General features: G+C 35.9%; 1 protein-coding gene across 4 annotated transcripts in view; it reads left to right on the forward strand.

Annotated features, from left to right (window-relative positions):
• ajap1 (adherens junctions associated protein 1) overlaps positions 1-15,209 on the forward strand; it is a 47,660-nt gene extending 32,451 nt beyond the window's left edge. For 2 of the 4 annotated variants that reach the window (XM_015337270.2, XM_015337272.2), the window contains exons 3-6: positions 5,290-5,377; positions 6,373-6,615; positions 8,727-8,857; positions 12,875-15,209. In XM_015337270.2, the coding sequence (XP_015192756.1) occupies positions 5,290-5,377; positions 6,373-6,615; positions 8,727-8,799 (404 nt within the window). In that variant the 3' untranslated portion in view covers positions 8,800-8,857; positions 12,875-15,209. Of the gene's footprint in view, positions 1-5,289; positions 5,378-6,372; positions 6,616-8,726; positions 8,858-12,387 lie in introns of all 4 variants that reach the window. The other 2 variants (XM_015337271.2, XM_015337274.2) reach the window with 2 other exon arrangements.
• The last annotated feature ends 3,129 nt before the right edge of the window (positions 15,210-18,338 follow it).

Here is an 18,338-nt window from a genome sequence, read left to right on the forward strand (position 1 = left end):
TCACATATCAAATTCCATATCTCTGGATATTCAGCACAGATATAAAGTTGATATAAAGTTTAGCACTTTAGATTATCTGCTTGTTAATGTGGATTTTTCAAGGTTGGGGAAATACAGTTTTGATTTTGATTTTGTAATAGCATTCATTTGTGTTTGCAGTTGATTATGTTTTGATTGTACTTGATTGTTGATTTAGTTCTTGAATAACAGAGAGACATAAATGGCATAGACTGTCTTGAGGACATTTATTGTATTTTCACAAAGATCCGGACAACTATCTTTTCATAAACTATAAATGCAGTTTTCAAAATGTTACAGTTCTTGAAATGTAGAAGTATTGAAATGTGTTTATGTGAGGTATTTGAAAAGGATAGTTACTGAACGCAATGTACTGTACAGTATGTGTTTTAAATTTAAATGCCCTTCCTATTTAAATTTAAAGGCAGATATTTAGTTTTGGCACATAAGGAAATAGGTAGCCACATTATATTGTGCCAGTTGTGAGGGCTACATATTGATTGGCAAGAACCAGAGAGAGATATTTTATAATCTAATATATTATATACCCAAAACCTACCTACCAAACTATGAGTTCTGTACAAAATCACTGTTACAACATTATTTTATTAACAGTCTTCAGTTCTATGTTTATTTTTTTCTCTACTGGGTGATACAGTACTGTATAACATCCAGCAGCTTCAGGCTCTATATATTAATACCTAGTGTTGATTTTAAAAATATGGTTTTCATAATGTTCTAATGTATAAGGAAATTGAACTTTAGCACCATTCTGTTTATCCTAAAAAACCCCTAAGGATTCCACATATATTTCAGTGCTTCGCATATTAGACTAAAATAGTTTTAAGCTAACCCTTCCCTATCATAAGAAGCACACAATTTGTTCACATATTTTCCAGGAAATAGGGAGCCACCATGTATCATGACAATTGCTTGTTTTTTAAAAAAGCAAACTGCTTGTACAGTACAATGATTTCGAGTAGTCTTGCTGAAGCTGTGATTGAAGACAAGATAATCTGTATTTACAGGCTTTTAAAGTTAACAGAAATGAACACTTTTTGAGTTTCTTTAGGACTTTATAGAATTGTAAGACATGAACTTCTAGTCTTATTGTGATTACTGTATATGAATTGGCCAAAAGGGTAAGAAAAACTGCTTTGTGCTTTTTGGAAATGTTTCCCGTTCTGCCTGAGAATAACATGGAAGAAAACTTTTGGATTGGTTTCCCATTTGAAACAATGAGAATTATGAGAAGTTAGCAGAGGGTGAAATGTGAGCAGAATGATACTCAGGTTTCCTCACTTATTCTGAAGAGTTGTGGTTGGGTTAGTTGGTGCCTCATTATTTCTGTATATGGTGTGTGAGCACCATACATTGGATTGGTGTTCCATCCAGTGTGCACTATAGGGTTGCAGCAACCCTTATCAGGAGTATGTAGCTTTCTGATAATGAATAGGTGTTGGTTTAGTGCTTGCAATTTAATATATGATGGTGTAGTTTGGTTTTCTGATGTTTGCTCTGCCACTGAGTTTGCATTGTTTTTTATTCAGTTTCCTCTACATGGTAACTACTGAAGAAACATTATTTTGACAGTCAGACAAAGCACAAGGTGAAGGGCAAAATCTTTCCTTGTTGAAATTTCTCTTGATGTTAATCTGTTACCCTTTAATTTCAACTTCTGCCTTGATGTCAGAAATGTACAGTGAAAAGAAAATGTAAATCACTGCCAGATAAGAGCTAATTTGCCTTCTGAGCATTAGGATCCTAAATGACAGGGCAGGAAAAGTTTCAGAATTAGGTCAGGCTGTCATTAATCCAAAGTTGACAGGTCTGCATTTCTGGTCCTGCTAAATTAGCATTGCATTCTAGTGTGTATCTGCTGTGAAAGAGACAGCAGCAGTCTGCAATTAAGTGCTGGGGCATGTCAATTAAAGATGTTGGACTGAGAACTCTTTAGCTTTCAAGCTAATTTAGGTTCTTTCTTTACAATGAACACATACAGTATGTACTTTCCAGTGCTTTGTCTGTGTTAAAATGAGTGGTCAATGATTTGCGAAGTGCCTACATTTGAATAACACAGCTGGTGGGTTTTTTTTTCAGTACTTTGTCACCAGAAATCATTATACTACACCCTAGCAAAAACATTACTAATAGTTTCCCTTCAAAACAGCCTCATATTTATATTTTTGCTTTCCCTTGGTTTTGCTTTTTCAGTCTAATACTCAAGTTGTAGTCCCTGTTGCCTAAAAGAATTACCCCAGAAAGGTGGCAGGAGAGGCTGTCATTTGGATGAGATGTTAAACTCATTATGGAACATTATGGATCTCAGGGTGCTGCTTGGTCATTCCTGAAGTTCCTTCTTCATTTGAAGGGGCAAGCAAGTTCTCATTTTTCCTGCTAATGTGTTCTGTAGGGGGGATCCTGTCACATACAGTAGGAGGAAGCTGCCACGCTTCACCAAGGTGGTTGCTGTTAATCACAGAGGGTCGATGTGCTCTTTCTTCCTATATTGGAAGTGCTGTGGAAAGATAAATGCTATAAAATGCCTACAAGTAGTACTACTAGCATTAGTTTAATAGCATTTTAACACTGTTCCAAGAGATTTCTGATCTTCTTACACAGTTAGAGTTCAGGACCTTGGATAGTTCCAAGGTTTAAAAACAATAACTGCTTTCCTGTCTTTTAGGGAGCTATTCCTGCCTTACAAGGTGCATTAAGATTTCCATCTCTGTGCATCAGGGACTGTCAGAACCTTCTAATCCCCTGGCTTACATGGTTGGGTTAGAGAACCTGAAATGAAAATGCAAAGGGAATCTCCCTGAATGTGACTGTTTTAGGCATGTGGGGGGATCTTGCACTGTGTTTTAATTCAGTAGGCTTGTAAGTCACTGTGATTTTAGACTTGTGTATTTAATAAACTAATTAGCACAGATGTTTAGAATTCATTGGTTATGGAAAAAACAAGCCCAGGTGATATGTAAGATAGAGTATGTGTCTGCTAAATGACATTATGTTTCTCAGTGGTGGTGTCTTCTACAAGCCTGTCATGCAATTAATGATTGCAGGGCGAGACCAGAAAAGATAAAGCTAGCAGCTATATCACTATGCAGCTCACAACCGGCAACCCACTGGAGCTCAGCAGGTGTGAGCCTGGCTGGTACCTGGATGGGGGAAAGCTAAGGTTTCTGCTGGAAGAGGTGTTAGTGGGATCAGTAGGGTGCGCTCACCCTGCAGTCTGTGTGGGTCCTCATCCCCCAATATAGTGATGGGGACACTATACTGTAAAAAAGGTGCTGTCCTTTGGATGTGACGTAAAACCAAGGTCCAGACTCTCCATGGTCTTGAAAAATCCCAGGACATTTCTCAAAAAGAGTAGGGGTGTTACTCTGGTGTCCTGGCCAGATGTCCCCCAAGACTTTTCTAAGTCTGCCTAATGGCCTAACATCTATGAAGTGGCTTCAACACACTATTCTCCTGCCCACTGATAACTGATATGTGGTGAGCATTCTGGCGCACTATGGAGGGGAGTTCCCATTACTTGAGAAACACTTTGAGTGGAGTGTCCAAAAAAGTGCTATATAATTGTTAGTAATTATTTTTATAAAAAACAAAAATTGTTTGACATTGTCCTATAAAAACATGATAATGAAATATTTTCAAGTAACCAAAGCATGCTGTTAAAAATAGTGGTAGGTCATTTCCCAAAAAAGTAATTGTTAATTCATATATGTTATTAAAATTTAATTAGGTTTTAACTATGAACTAGACAAAAAAAAACTCTTAAATATATTTTATTTTACAAAAAAATTAAAATTGAGGGCCAGAAATAGCCAAAAATAAATACTACCAATAACTATAAATGAGGGGATTCAATTTGAGGTCAGAAAACAAAATACAACATTAAATCAGTTCAGTGAGATACTTTATAGTGAGTGCTATGACCCCAGGTGTCTAGTGATAAAGGGGTGTAACATTTAGGATGGGTTTGGATGCAGGTGGGCTTTCCTGTGAGGGACTTAGGAAGCATGATCACAAAAGTTAGGTGCAAAAGCGACAAGCAAAAACAAAGTGTAAGCTAACAAAACAAGCGAAAGGCCAAGCAATAAGAGTTCTAAGTTGAGCCGGAGCTCATCAGAGTCGAACCTTCTTCAGGTATTTAAACTTGAGGTCTGGTTGCCGATTGGCCAGGAGTCAATGATCAATGGGAGTGATGGACCAATGGGAGGAAGGGGGTACCTGAATACAGGAAATTAGGGGAAAAAAGCAAAACATAGGGACACGCACGGGGACGTAACAGCGAGTCTCTAAACAAACAACGAAAATGTTAACTTAAGATAGAATCTGCTACTGCTCTTTTGGATTTAAAATTATATTTCTGCAATGTACAGGATTGATCAAAGTGCCTAATTTTGTATATGTCGATGCAATGCATTCGAATATTTATTATGCCTAATTAACATTTTGTCTTCATTATAAATATGCACTGCAGCAACCAGGCATTATTTTTTATTTATTTTTTACATTGAAGTTAATTTTTAAATTGGTTATACAGGTAATTGGCAGTAATTGGCAGGGAGTCACCCTTAAATCTCAGTTTGATCTGTAACAAAGTAGTCAATACTGATAGAGGGCTACTACATTGCAATTGCAGTCAGGTCTCTGTAACACACACAGTAATGGGACTGGTTTGAAGGTGGTCATTTGCTTTTGAAGAGCAATTTATCCATGTAAGTGAGTGACAGAAAAACAGACCTCATCTGAGCCCTCCTTTTATATTTTCTTTAAGAAAAGATGTTCTCTGTTCTACAGTTTCACTTTTCATGTTTTCTCCGGATGAATTGTGACCTATAACCAGTTGTGTCTTCAATGCAAACTTTTCTATTAATATTAGGATACCTAGTCGCATCTTTCTGTAATAGGTTATGTACACAATCCAATAATCTTCTAACTGATTATATTTAACTTAGCGCACTGTTAATTTTTTGTACATCTGTGGAATCTTTTGAATATGAAGCTAGTCAATTGGTATGCTTGTTTTTTTTCGTTCGTCCCAAAACATTCACCATTTTACATGTAAATGGCTGAGAACGTCACATGTGTTTTACTTTATTACTGTTCACACCTCTTTTCCTTGCGTTTTTTCTAGCTTTCTTTGCATTCAGTTTCAGCAGTGGGTGTTAAAACAGGCTATTCAAATGGCTTTGAAGATGCATTAAACACGCCCTTTCAAAGCTGGATTACTTCCTGTTCTTTCTTGTGCTTTATTTTCAGGTCTGGCAGTTCACCAGATAATCACAATCACTGTGTCTCTTATCATGGTCATCGCTGCCTTGATAACAACACTCGTCCTTAAGAACTGGTAGGAGGGAGTCCCTACATCCATGTTTCTACCTTGTTGAATTTGATTTAGAAATTTTGGATCTTTAATTTAGACCTCTTTAATAACGATGTCCCTCACCACACTCAGCACACGCTTTCCTTCTCCCTTTGAAACAAACTGGAGTGCCCACGTCTAACTTGACCTTTGCGTTTTTCAGTCATGCAGCTCCAAACAGAAACGTTATCCTCTGATTTATACCATGTAGTGTTCTTTTCAATTGGTGAGCCAAGCTATCGATCGGGATGACCGAGCTCAATCTGAAATGTGTCCCAGTTGCAGTGGGGCAATATGGTCAATCCTCTGCTGGATTTATCACTTAGTTCATGACTTTGGAAGAGCAGACACTGATTCTCTCTTCTGACACTTTACAAGTGGAATCCCCTGTCCTGAGAAAAGGCTTTAGTATAAAAAAACTATAGAGTTTGAAAACATAACTGTCTCAACAAACAACGACTAGGGAATAATGAATCCCATTCTGCTTTATAGTTTTTCTCATACATGGCATGTACATTTTATTTTTTTTTCTTAGAGCTACGAAGCGCAAGCCTATGTCTCTGAGCTCAATTCAGTAGGAACAACCTTTTTAAAATAAATCTGTAAAGGTAAATCACAAGGCCTGTTATTTTCATTCAGTATCGAGGGTTTCGATCCAAAATTCACAAATTCCCCGAAATAACGCAGGCTGCCTTCTCAAGTTAAAATTGTAAATTTGTTTGCATTTCTATTGATGTTTCAGAAACATAATTTTTGTGGCATTTTTTGTGGTGTGTATGTAGTAGAATTGCAGCCTTGTGTTTTTCTTAGTTACCAGACTGCCTCAGACTGTACAGTAATTTGTTCTCTGCTTTTACCCCGAAGTGAGTAAGTGCTTTTGCTGCTTGTGACATTTTCCCCATTGACTTAACAAGACCTCAGTGTGTGGCACAAGGTATGATTTTATTTTTGCTTTGTCTTTTTGGTACCTGTATTTGTAGCTGTGCACAGAGTGGAAATGGGCGCCATAACAGCCACCAGAGGAAGATCAACCAACAGGAGGAGAGCTGTCAGAACTTGACTGATTTTACTCACGCTCGGATTCCCAGCAGTGTAGACATATTCACTGCCTACAACGATAGTTTACAGTGCTCCCACGAATGTGTGCGGACTGCAGTGCCAGTGTATACAGATGAAATGATACAGCAGACCCCGGTTTACAAGACAGCATATAATGGAAATAGGTAAGCATGCATTCAGAAATGGTCACTAAATCGCAATTAAGAAGACCCAGATAAAAACATGGAAATATCTGTTTTTTTTTACTTGAACCATTTAAACAGTAATTCAGGAGACTGCTAAAAAATCTCTTTAATGTAGACTATGTATCTCATATTTATGTTTTAGGATTTATTAATTATAAATGTGTAGAACAATTATCGTGCTATTTGCTCCCACTTGAGTGACACATGTGTCAACAAGAATTGTTGCTCAAGTGCTTTATTTGCTGGGTTTAGATAGAGAAAAGACAATCGGACATGATCTTCTCTGCTTAAACATTCGTTAACATTTCTTGTGTGCATTATTGGTGCAGAGATTTCAAGGATAATCCCATAACAGATTTAACTGAGAGTCAGTCTGTCAATCAAGCGTGGTTTCCTCTCTCCCAAAAGGCCCAAAAGGAATTAAGACATAATATCTGTAGTCTACTAATGATCCATAGGAATCACAAGCTAGTAAATGTTCTATTTGTAATATTAAATTTAGATTGACTTCCTCTTGCAGAACTTTTTCTAAACTCGCAGTCTACAGCTGATATGACATGTTTTATAAAGAGGGAAAGGCTGCTGTAGGGAAATAAGGCCATTCTTGCATCACAATTCACTTGCACTGGTTTTTATTGTTCATTCATTGTTCATTCAACAGCTGCATTTACATGTTTCTTTTCATTTTTATTTCATTTCATCTTTGTCACTGGGCTCTAGCTAGAGTATATAACACTGCTGTATAAAGTTGAACGGTTTGTTGAACCTGCTGTTGTGTCTCCACACCACATTGAGTCATGTTGGTCCTTAGTTCCCTGTGTGTTCAGTGTTCTTGTGTGCAAACACGTCAGCATCCGTTGGTAAGAGGTTTTACCTGGCAGAGAAAGTAATGCTTTGTTGAAACAACTTCCAAATAAAAAGATTCGTGCCCCGTCTTTCATTCCAGTGTTCCATTTTTGTCCTCTTTTCCACAATCATGCTTTGTATCCAGACATTTCAAGGGGTTTTTACATTGCCCAACACATTCATACAAAATCATTAGCAGAAAGTGTTGCATTTGTTGAGATTTTAAAAGGATCGCGATAAATGATTGCAAGGTGTCAGTCGAAGGCTTGCTTTCGTGCTTGCAGGGAAGAGCTCAAGCCAGAGCATCAAGCACTGTGCAGGTCCAGCTTTGTGTATAGAGAACTTATGGATGAATCTTAAAAAGATCAAGCAAAAAACACTGTCTTGATTTTTCAGGGTGGTATAAATTTAAATGTAAATTGGCATTTCCTGCATAGATTAATTTACCTAATAAGTGAAGTATTTATTACACTCTTTTGAGCATTAGGTTAATAACCTAGAATTGGTAATAGTACATAGCAATTAAGACCATATAATATTTGCTGCTAATAATAATTAAAGGCACATTCAGAGCTCATTCGGAAACAGCTACTGTTAAGAATAGTAATGATAATAATAATTGAAAAATTCAAAAGACAAAAAATGCTAGACATTGACTAAAACCTGTTACCATACCAACTCCTCATACTGCATCTCATTAAGGCAGAAAGCATAGAGGTGCAGATGTGCTAACACTTCTATTATTAGGTGATTACTAAGGTTAAGTCACAGGGGAGCTTAGACTTTTATGTTTTTATGTTTCATTGTGTTCACATTACAGTCTCATGAATTTATTAATGGAAAAGCAGTTCCGACGAATTGGGACTATCAGTTAGGCAACCTATCCAGGATCCTGTTAATTCTCTTGATGTTAGTTAAACTAAATTTTGTTAATACATTACATGTAGCAAGACCTACAGGTAAATGTGAATACAGTACAATATACAAATGGTAGTTTCATTTTTATTTGTATTAAACAGTTGTAGAGGTTTCATAATGACTTCATTACTGCTACGTGAGGTTTACTTTTATTTCTGAAATTATATTTATATTAATTTTTCAAGTCAACAAAGCATTATTTTTAAGGGGAATCCACAGCAACACAGTTATTTTTCCCACAGAGGATAGAGAGATTTTTTGTGGCAGGCCTGTGTGTTGTTTGTCATGAACCAGTACACACAAGCCCATTTTTCTGCTCGCTGCAGACCTTCGCCCACCGAACGGCAGCTAATTCCAGTGGCCTTTGTCTCTGAGAAATGGTTTGAAATCTCCTGCTGACTGGCCGAAGTCGCTTTACTTCCTGTGGGCGGAACAGACTTCGTGTTTCTGTTTCCTGGTACGTACCTCAATATGTTCCTCGAGCTTTTCTCAAGCCAAAACCCAAGCCAATCACCCATGCGCCAGCCTTCAGTTTGTCGCCACGCGTAAAGCTACAGTACCTCTCTAAATGACACAGTGAGTCTCCCTTGTTTGCTCTGCAGGTATTTGTTGTTTCGTCTACCTAAATATTTACTGTCGGTGTTTCCTGCTATGCTAATTTACATCACTGTAGTATGCAATCTTAAATACAGTTTTAAGTGTTTTTTTCATGCATGTAGCAATTTACAGTAAGACTTATAGAGCTTTGGGTGCTTTCTTAATTTCAAGTGGAATGTAATTGTAGGAAAATTAAGATGTTAGATTAGATTATTAAATCCAAGATGTAATGCTTACACTATAGGAATCTTGTTTCTCCAGAGGCAAAGGTAGGTACATTTTCATTATTTTTCCCATATTGCTGTTTTTCCAACCATTCCTCATTGCAAGCATTATGAGGTGTTTTTCCACCTTTGCATGGGTCTGCTGTGCAAATCCTTATAGGATCAGTCTACCCAGCCAATCCGTGTGTCTTTTTTCCCCTCAACTCCCCCCCTACTCCACAAAAATAAAACAAAAATCAAAATGGGTTTTGTGAAAAAAAAAATCTCTGCACCAATTGTACTCAAATCGAGTAAAGGGAGGATAATTTGTAAAAATGGAGTGTGTGTTATATTCAGCCCTATTACACAAACATTTTACAGCATTTTGAATAATGCCAGTTTAGTACTGTAAGTGCTGACTGGCACTTATCATATGAAGAATTAATTAAGACTTTTTTTTCTTTCCAAGCCTGAATTAATGTCTCTCACGTATGGATTTGTATTTATGTGTTTGTAAGTGTGTACTGTACATTATATACACGCCATATGCATGCTACTTTTAGGGTACTGTATATAGAGCTACTGTATATTTGTGTGATGAAAGGGAGTTCCTTAGTGCTTTGAAGAAGAATGTTTCTTTTTTTCTTTTTCTTTAAAACTTGCTAGGACAGAATTTCAACATTTTTTCTAGTTGGAGCTGGGTTGTGGTCACAATCTGTAACAGCTTTGAAGACAAGGGGGTGAAAAGTAACATACACTTACAGTATGTAAGCATACATACACCAATTTGCATGTGTGCTAAGGGAGTACAGAAGATTTGGGAGAAACTCAAAACTCAAAGCCCTGCCGTCACCTTGCAGTAAACCCATTGGCTCATCCCATAGTGACGTTCCTACAGCCTCTTCCTCAAAGCCAGGTCTTCTCTCAAACCAAAGCGCTGCATGTCATTAAAATCTCATTTAATAGGCTTTTAAATACATAATAATTTGGATGCTGTCTGTATCTCCTGAAATATGGCATATACTGTATGCCATATATATATACAGTAAGTAGTTATATACAGTATAAGCTATATAAGTAGCTACAGTATACAGTATATTGCAACCTTATGTACTGTATATGTGCAATTTTAAGCAGTTTGTGTATACACTTTGTACAGTTTATGTATACACTGTATAGCTCATTATGGCTCATCATGCTCATGTAGGGACATAACAAAAATGATACAATACCATTATGGGTGTTCGTATATTAAACATTAAAGCATCAGGTTATGGCTACAGGGGAAAGCAGAACTTTTTCTTGAGAATAGTGTTTGTATTGTATTTTCCAAGGACACCCAGTTTTCATTTTTGGATTAATTTTCAGTAGCACCTCATCAAATTAAAATGCCACAGTAATGTATTATGAAATGGAAAGTGAAGGCAGAAATTGAAATAAGAAATAACTATAAATAAACATTTACAGCACATTTGAAAGATTCAGCTTTTAGTCATTTCCTTGAAATGACGTACAATACTGTATAGGAACTAAGGCCCCTTAGAAGCAGGTACTGGACTCCTATTCTTTCTAAACTTAATAAAATGAGACCTTTATGTTTTCTGTTACGGTTCAGCACACTGAATTGGATTCATTTAAAAGTCTAAATACAGTCGGGAAGAAAAAAATGAAGGCACCGAAATGGTGTAAACCCTATGGGGGAAGAATTTTCCAAGGGAATCAAGTCTTTGTTATTGACCCAGATTTTAATGAGAACAGAGTGCCTGCAGGTCCTGCAGAGAAAGGAGGGAGTACAGAAATATGCTGGCTGTTCTCATTATAATTCAAGTAAAGAGAGGGATAGTCAAATCCTAATAGTTTACAAAAAATATTGGAAGATTATCTTTTCACCTTCCTGTTGTTTAAAGGTGCTAGTTTTTTATTTGCTTAACTGATCACGCCTAAAGTCCATCCTTGGAGAGGTTTAAAATGAGCAAATGTGTTTCAGAAAGGGTCAGAAAGGCAGGGAGAAGAGATGACCAAATCACTGTGAAAATTAGCCTTTTTTTTAGGTTGGTTAAAAAATTACCTTCAGTTATTTTTTGTCTCAGAGTTCTTTGTTTTTTTGTATAATGTATATAATTTTCCAAAACACTCTTTAATTTCATTATGGCTGCATTTAAATTCAAGATACTCTTTTATTTTTCCCGCAAAATGAAAGGTGTGTTGTAGAGCTTTATATAGGAATTTCCTTTCTAGCCTGAATTGAAGACCAAATAAAGTAGGTTGCATTTCAAAGCTCTGTTTGAAGTAAGTCAGGGAAGAAAAGCAAGAAAACAACTATGAAGAACCGAAGAGTTTTGTGTGCGTCTCGTTTCTTGCCTGGAAAGTAACTGAACAAGGGACAAGGGAGACTTTGAAAAAGTGTAATTAAAAATGAGAAATTCTGTGTGTGCTCTGCAAAAGTATTTGCTGCAGCTAAGAAAAATGTGCTTTGTTAAGAATGCCAGACTGAAGTATTCACCGATCTGATTCTTCTGTTATACATGACCATGAAGAGATAAGAGCGTTTTATTTCTGAGCCTATCTTTTGTGCTTGGAAAATAAGATTTTTCCTTATTTACTTTACTGTAAAAAATGCTACAGTAAAAAAAACAAATCATTATATATTCCTTATATACTCATCCATCCGTTTTCAATAACTCCTCAGTCCAAAACAAGGGTCATAGACAGCCAGGCCCAATCAGTCAGACAGTAAGCACAAGGCAGGATTGTGGGTGACTCCTCATGATGAAATATGCCTGCTTTAACAAAAATGAGGAAGGTTAACAAAAATAAATGGGGTGATTTAATTGGAGATTTATTTGTTTCAAATTAATACACAATTAAGAGTCACAAAATTTATAAACATTAGGATTTAACCACCTATAAACCATATCACTTGTTCATATATTGTTAAAAAGTGTCAATGTTGTGACATTGCTGAGACAATGTTTGCTTTGTTCATTTGTGTACTTGTCTATATGTTACTTGGCTTTGGTTAACTACTTTTTTCATTTTCTTAGACCTTTTGAACCCAGAGATGAAATACAAAGGCGTAGAGCTGCATGAGACCATATGATAACATTCCCAAGAGCATGAACAATGTTCTTATTGCTGAGTGTGCTGGTGCATCATTATGCCTATAATATAGTTACTCTCTCTTCAGATGCAATTATCGTCTTACAGAAGAGTGTAAATCATAGACCTATCAGGTGTTAGTTCAGTGATCCATAAAGGCTTAGCTGGAACAAAGGCTACAAACCACAGTAAGTTGGTTCGGTTTCTCTCAGCAGATTTTGGGAACATTAAACCTGGAAGCTGGGATAAAAAATGGTCATGCATACATGGTTGTTTGTATGGTCTGGTGCCCATGTTAACACTCAAGAGGGAATGAATTTTCATTGCTTTTGAATTGGAATTACTCTGTGCCCTTCTGAGGATTACAGGTTATGAAATTTGATGCATGCCGAGGCATTCAATAGTCTTGCCTGGCTTTGCATCCTTACGATAATGTGGTGCATTTCTGAAATCAACTGTTCATAGAAGCAGCTCGTCTGTGCTGCCTCTTCAGGTTTGTTATTCATTGTTATAGCTTAGAATACTCTTGCATGTGCTTCATGTGCTTATTTAATTGTTTGTGTTTCTCTTCACAGGATTCCCTTGGTAAACCTCTAAACAAAGCAAAACAAGCAAATACATAAGCAACAGGTTTTGTACAACTGTGGGACTCATCTGGACTTTCATGAACAAATTTATTTTTCTAAAAATAAAAGTAAACAGATGCCAGTTCTTATTATTATGAAGAAAACTGTGGCATTTCATATATATAGAACTATATAGATGGAAATGAAACTAAGCATGCGGAGTTCTGTAAGGTGAGACATCAAAACGTGGAGTATCCCAAAGGCCACTGAAACACTGAACTGTGATACTGAACAATGTGCCAATAATGCCATTATGTGCCACAAACTGTACAGAAGGGACCTAACCTAGGATTCCATTGATGGTTAAAAATATGATCAGCAAACCATTTCTGACTCTATTCCTCCATCATTCATTACCCCTTTTTTAACACAAAGCGAAGAAAAGAAAAAAAAACTTTTTGAATACATTTTAATGTTGTTCAGGAGTTGTCGCAACTTTCAAACATTTGTATGAAGCACTATACAATATGAAAAAAGTTGAATAGCTTTCTATAGTGTTGGTGGTACAGTGCATAATTTTAAGGCATTTCCATAAGATCCTTGGTTTCCCGTTTGAATTTGATCTGGACTGTCTATTTTTATACTAAGAGTGAGAGAAATATGAAGAGACAAACTAGAAATCGCATTGGCAACACAAGCAGTAGAGCCCTCTTGTTAATTAATATCAATATATTTTAATTACCCCTTTAATTACCCCCTGGTGTCCAGTGTGAGAAACAGACTCTCCTGGCCACAAGCCCAAGATGATCCTCATCATTAATGGATATTATCTTTTGCATCGCTTTTGTGCATTAATGCAAACTTGTTTTTTTCCTTTTATTGTAAAATTTCTTTAAGCCACAATTAGCTTTTTAATGCATACCATATGTTAGTGGCAGTATCTCTCATGGGATGTCTTGGAGAAACATTTAAATCTGATGTGGACAAAATGATGTACCCAAAGTTTAATGCAAATGAGATTGATATCCTCCTCTTTGAATTCTGCTTTCACTGGAATGAGAGGAAAAACCGAGCAAGCTCTTCATGTATACCCTAGAGAGGTATCTTTGGAGTAAGTAAAGAAGAAGGAGTCAGACAACATTGGGGGAAGTGATTAAGCCATTTACTGTTTGGTCCATGCTCTGGCTAATATTTAAGTGCAGTACGCTTAAATGTGACTGAACTGTAGTATATAAAAAGTCTAATTTAAAAATCTGAAAAAAAGAAATGAATGAATGTTGTTTACCAGAACAGATAATAAAATGTGAAAAGAGGAATCTCATCATTGATTTTACTCAGAAAGATATTTATAGAACTTGCAGTGAACACTGTTATGTTTACTAGGAAGTCTGTAACAGACATTTTATTGCAGCATTCTTACTGTCATAAGGTTTAAGTTGACCAGGTCTATTTACTGTGCTTAGTTGTGCCATTTCACTGTTCTTAAAACACACTGGCTGGGTAATACTACAGTCTTTTTCTGTTACCTACTCTGAATGCTTTTACACTCCTGTAAGAGATAACTGCCTCTTTAACCTAAGATGTGAGTCCAAGCTTGTGTCGCTGCTGCCTGATTTAACATTTTTATTGAAAGTAAGCATTTTTAAAAGTCCGAAGGATATAAATTGATGTAAATTACAAGTGTAAATGTTTTTTTCTATATCCCTACTTCTATTTGTGTACCTCTGTGTTGTAGTTTTTAATTGGGGGCTTTTTTTGGAAGGGTTGGGGGTTGTGTCTTTCAATCTTCACAATGGATTACAAAAGGTATTCTTCCATTACATTATCATTGTTGTGCCAAATTCCTTCATTGTAAATTCAAGCAGTATTTCTATAGCATTTTCAGTGAAAACATTTAACACTATTTTTTTAAGAAAGCTACATTTTAAGTACACTTATGTCTGATTGCAGAGGAAATATATTTTAACCTGAAAAGGACCAAATTTGAAGGCAAGAGAACTATTTTCAAGAGAGTTATCTTAACGCACAATTACTGAACAAATGAACACTTTCGTCAATTTCCCTACGGGATCAATAAAGTCTTATCTATCTACCTTTGCATGGGCTATTACACAATGTTTTCAATCTGTATAACGTACTGTACAGGAGATGGATGCCTTATATTTTTCAAAATCAACAGGCTAATATTATATAAAATAGTCCTGCAAGGGAGTCGTTCAACAGATTTTCAATGTATCTGAGGTTTTGAGGTTGAGGGCAGTTTGGAGATCCACTAGAAACTATGAAACAAAATGCACAGAATTATGGAAATGTGTAGACTGATCTCGTGCCCAAATTTCACTTCAGTTTTGTGAAGTGTTTCAACTGAAACTTGCTGCTTTATTAATTATATTCACACAGTAATACAGTAATTGTGTTGATCATTGCGGAGTAAAAATATTTAAAATAGTAAATTAGAGATCTGTGCAGATCAATATAGAAAGCTGTTTTGGGGGATTCTTATCTTGTGCTTCAAATGTACAGTAGAACAAATAAACACATATGTCTTCTAAGGAATATAAGTTGGTTCACTGCTCCTAAAAATGTTTGACACTACCATTACATCTCACAGATACATTCTGGGATTACATACTGTATTTCCAACAAATGCTTTTCTGTGTTTTGTACTATTTATACATTTCTTTCTCCAGCAAATATGCCCTTAATCTTGGTAACAGTCAGGATATACAGTATAAGGTGTTTGCTCTGCACATTGTATGGGACACTGTATTGAGATTGTATTTATGGCATTGTAAGGTACAGCTGTCAACTGTCTGATTAAGAAATTAGATCTATTTTGTCTAAACACATGGAGAAAGCAAAATATTCAGTGATGCGATTCATTAATTCTCTGAGAGATATGCACAAAGCCAATCATTTAGAGCCTCTGACAGGAGAAAAGCCACACCTGGCTTCTGTTACATATTTTATTTTTTCGATGTGCGAATCTGGCATTGATTTAAAACCATTTCATAAAATCATCTGCTCTTAAAAGTACCAGAAATTGCAATGAGTGAGTATGGGTCTCTGTACAATAAATGCCATACAGCCTTGTTCAATAAATGTTCAACAATATTCTCCGATGAAAATAGTGAAGAAAAAAAACTTGACAGACATCCCAGATGAGAGGATAGTTCACATTTGAAAAATGTCATCTCAATGGAGACTGTTTTTGTTGACTAATTCTAAAGCAAGGCTTGTTGCAGAAGATTGTCTGATTTTCTTCTCTTGTGTGTGGTATATTACAATACAGTTTTCATGTCTCAGAACTGCTGTACAGAATTTTCAGAGTTCAGTGATCGCCTTTGCGGTTGACATTGATACAGTATGTGCAAGAAGCAAAGGGCTGTTGAGCATAAAATGCTAAGAGGCAAAAATTGAAAAGCAAACAAAGTAAGGTTAGGTGAATACCAGTAGCAGATGTTTCTGTTCTATATCTGGGGTAACCCCAAGAGAATGTTGCCCTTGTATTAAAAACCAATGGTAATTTAATATATATAAAAAAGTAGAATAACTAATAAAATAGAGGGACATTTTGTAATTCTTCAAATATAATAATTATGGTTCTTCCAAACCCTTTAAACCGTTGTCTTATATTAATGAATAAGGTACAGTATGTGCTATGGCAGAAGCACAGCAAAAAGTATTTAATTTAAAAATATACAATGTATGTACACAGTACATGTTCAGCACAGTCTTTCTTGTAATATGTACACTGCTGTGTAAAATTCATTCTGTGCAAAAACACCTTGCATTGTTATGCTTTTATACACTCTGTTTTTTTGTGCAGCCACCATTTGAACACTGACATGTTAGTCATTTTGTTTAAAGTAATTTTGTCATCCTGATCGACAATCAGTGAATTTGATTTGATAAGTAAACGAGGAAGTATAGCCACGTCAACGATTATTGGGCCACAGTTTATCTTGAGTTGTTCTGATCATGTACTGTATTTGAAGACTGACCGAAGAACATTAAGGATTGCTAAATGAGACATTTGGTTTCTTCTCACCTAGTTGTGTTAATAACACTACGATAAAGTTGTTATACTGTACTGTAATAGTGTAAAAGACTAGTGGAGGTTGTGTGTAAATTGTTGATGACCTTAACACGTTGTAATCAATTGCATCTGAGATGTCTATGACTTTTGCACAGCAGGGTATATTGTCATGAGACTGTACAGGTTGAGGTTTATTGCAAGTACTGCATGATATACAGGTACATTAATAAAGGAAATGAAGGAGCACCCTTTTAGTCTCACATTTGGGGCAGGTTAATTAAGTGCTCAGTTGTCTGAGAACAAGTATCAGAAGACAGTATTCAGTTCAAACTAAGGATTGTTGTGGTGTATGAAAAGCATCCAGTACACCAGGACAAAATCAGCAATGACTAAGCAACTCTTTCAAGTGTGAAAAATCAGCACCTCTTTTTTTTTACCATATTTTTTCTAAAACATGCCATCAATGTAACTAGGATACAACAGGGACTTTACTTTATAGTCTTGCTTACCAGATTCACTTTCACAGATATTGTGAAACTGTACACCATGCCAAGGGATAATGCATTACAAATGAAACTGGTAAGTTGCAGTAATTTTTCTCAGTTTGGAAGACTATTTTAGAATGTTTTCCTTCTGGTTTTTTTTTTTAAATGTTTTTAAAAACCTCACGTTGTCTACAAAAGCTGACCTTACTGTAACTTATTCTGAAATTGAAATATAGTCTGGTACTTTGTTTCACACTTATATGGAAATAAGATGCAGGCAGCAATATTTTTGTGTTTAATGTACACATACTGTATAGTGTGGTAAAACAATACAAACTCTATTACTGTATGTTCTTCATGAGTTATTTGGTGATAAGATTTGATTTAACTTGCTGTCACCATTTTAAGCACTTTTTAACTTATATTTTATCATGTTGACATTTTTTCATTAAAAAGAGGTTTCGGGTACAAGAAGCACTTTATGAATGTGATATTAACTGTTTAGCTAGAGTTTCCTGCTCATGAAGCTGTTTAAGCCATGTATTAGATCTTTTCAGGGATTTGGACAAGACATTTTATTTGTCAAGGAAGACACAAATAGAATATATAATTTTAAACTGAACTGAAACACATTTTGGCACAGTACCACAGGCCTTTTTGTCATATTAGCTACTACCTAACTATGGTTCCCATGGGAATTCTTAACTTGCTGAAAGAATGAACGTTCCTACTGATGGTATTATGATTTTCCCACAGGGAAATACTAGAGATACTGAAATATAAACCCCAATTTGTTGAACTACATTATGTGAAGAAATAGGTCAGCTTTTCTTCTTGAGGTGATGCATTTTATTTAGCCAACACTGCAATCCATGATGCTACAGGAAACTTGATTAAATTTCTGTTGTTACCATAAAATAAAAATGTTTGTACGTAGTGGAATCTTTAT

This window comes from Lepisosteus oculatus, chromosome 25 (genome assembly GCF_040954835.1).
Source record: "Lepisosteus oculatus isolate fLepOcu1 chromosome 25, fLepOcu1.hap2, whole genome shotgun sequence".
Taxonomy (NCBI): domain Eukaryota; kingdom Metazoa; phylum Chordata; class Actinopteri; order Semionotiformes; family Lepisosteidae; genus Lepisosteus; species Lepisosteus oculatus.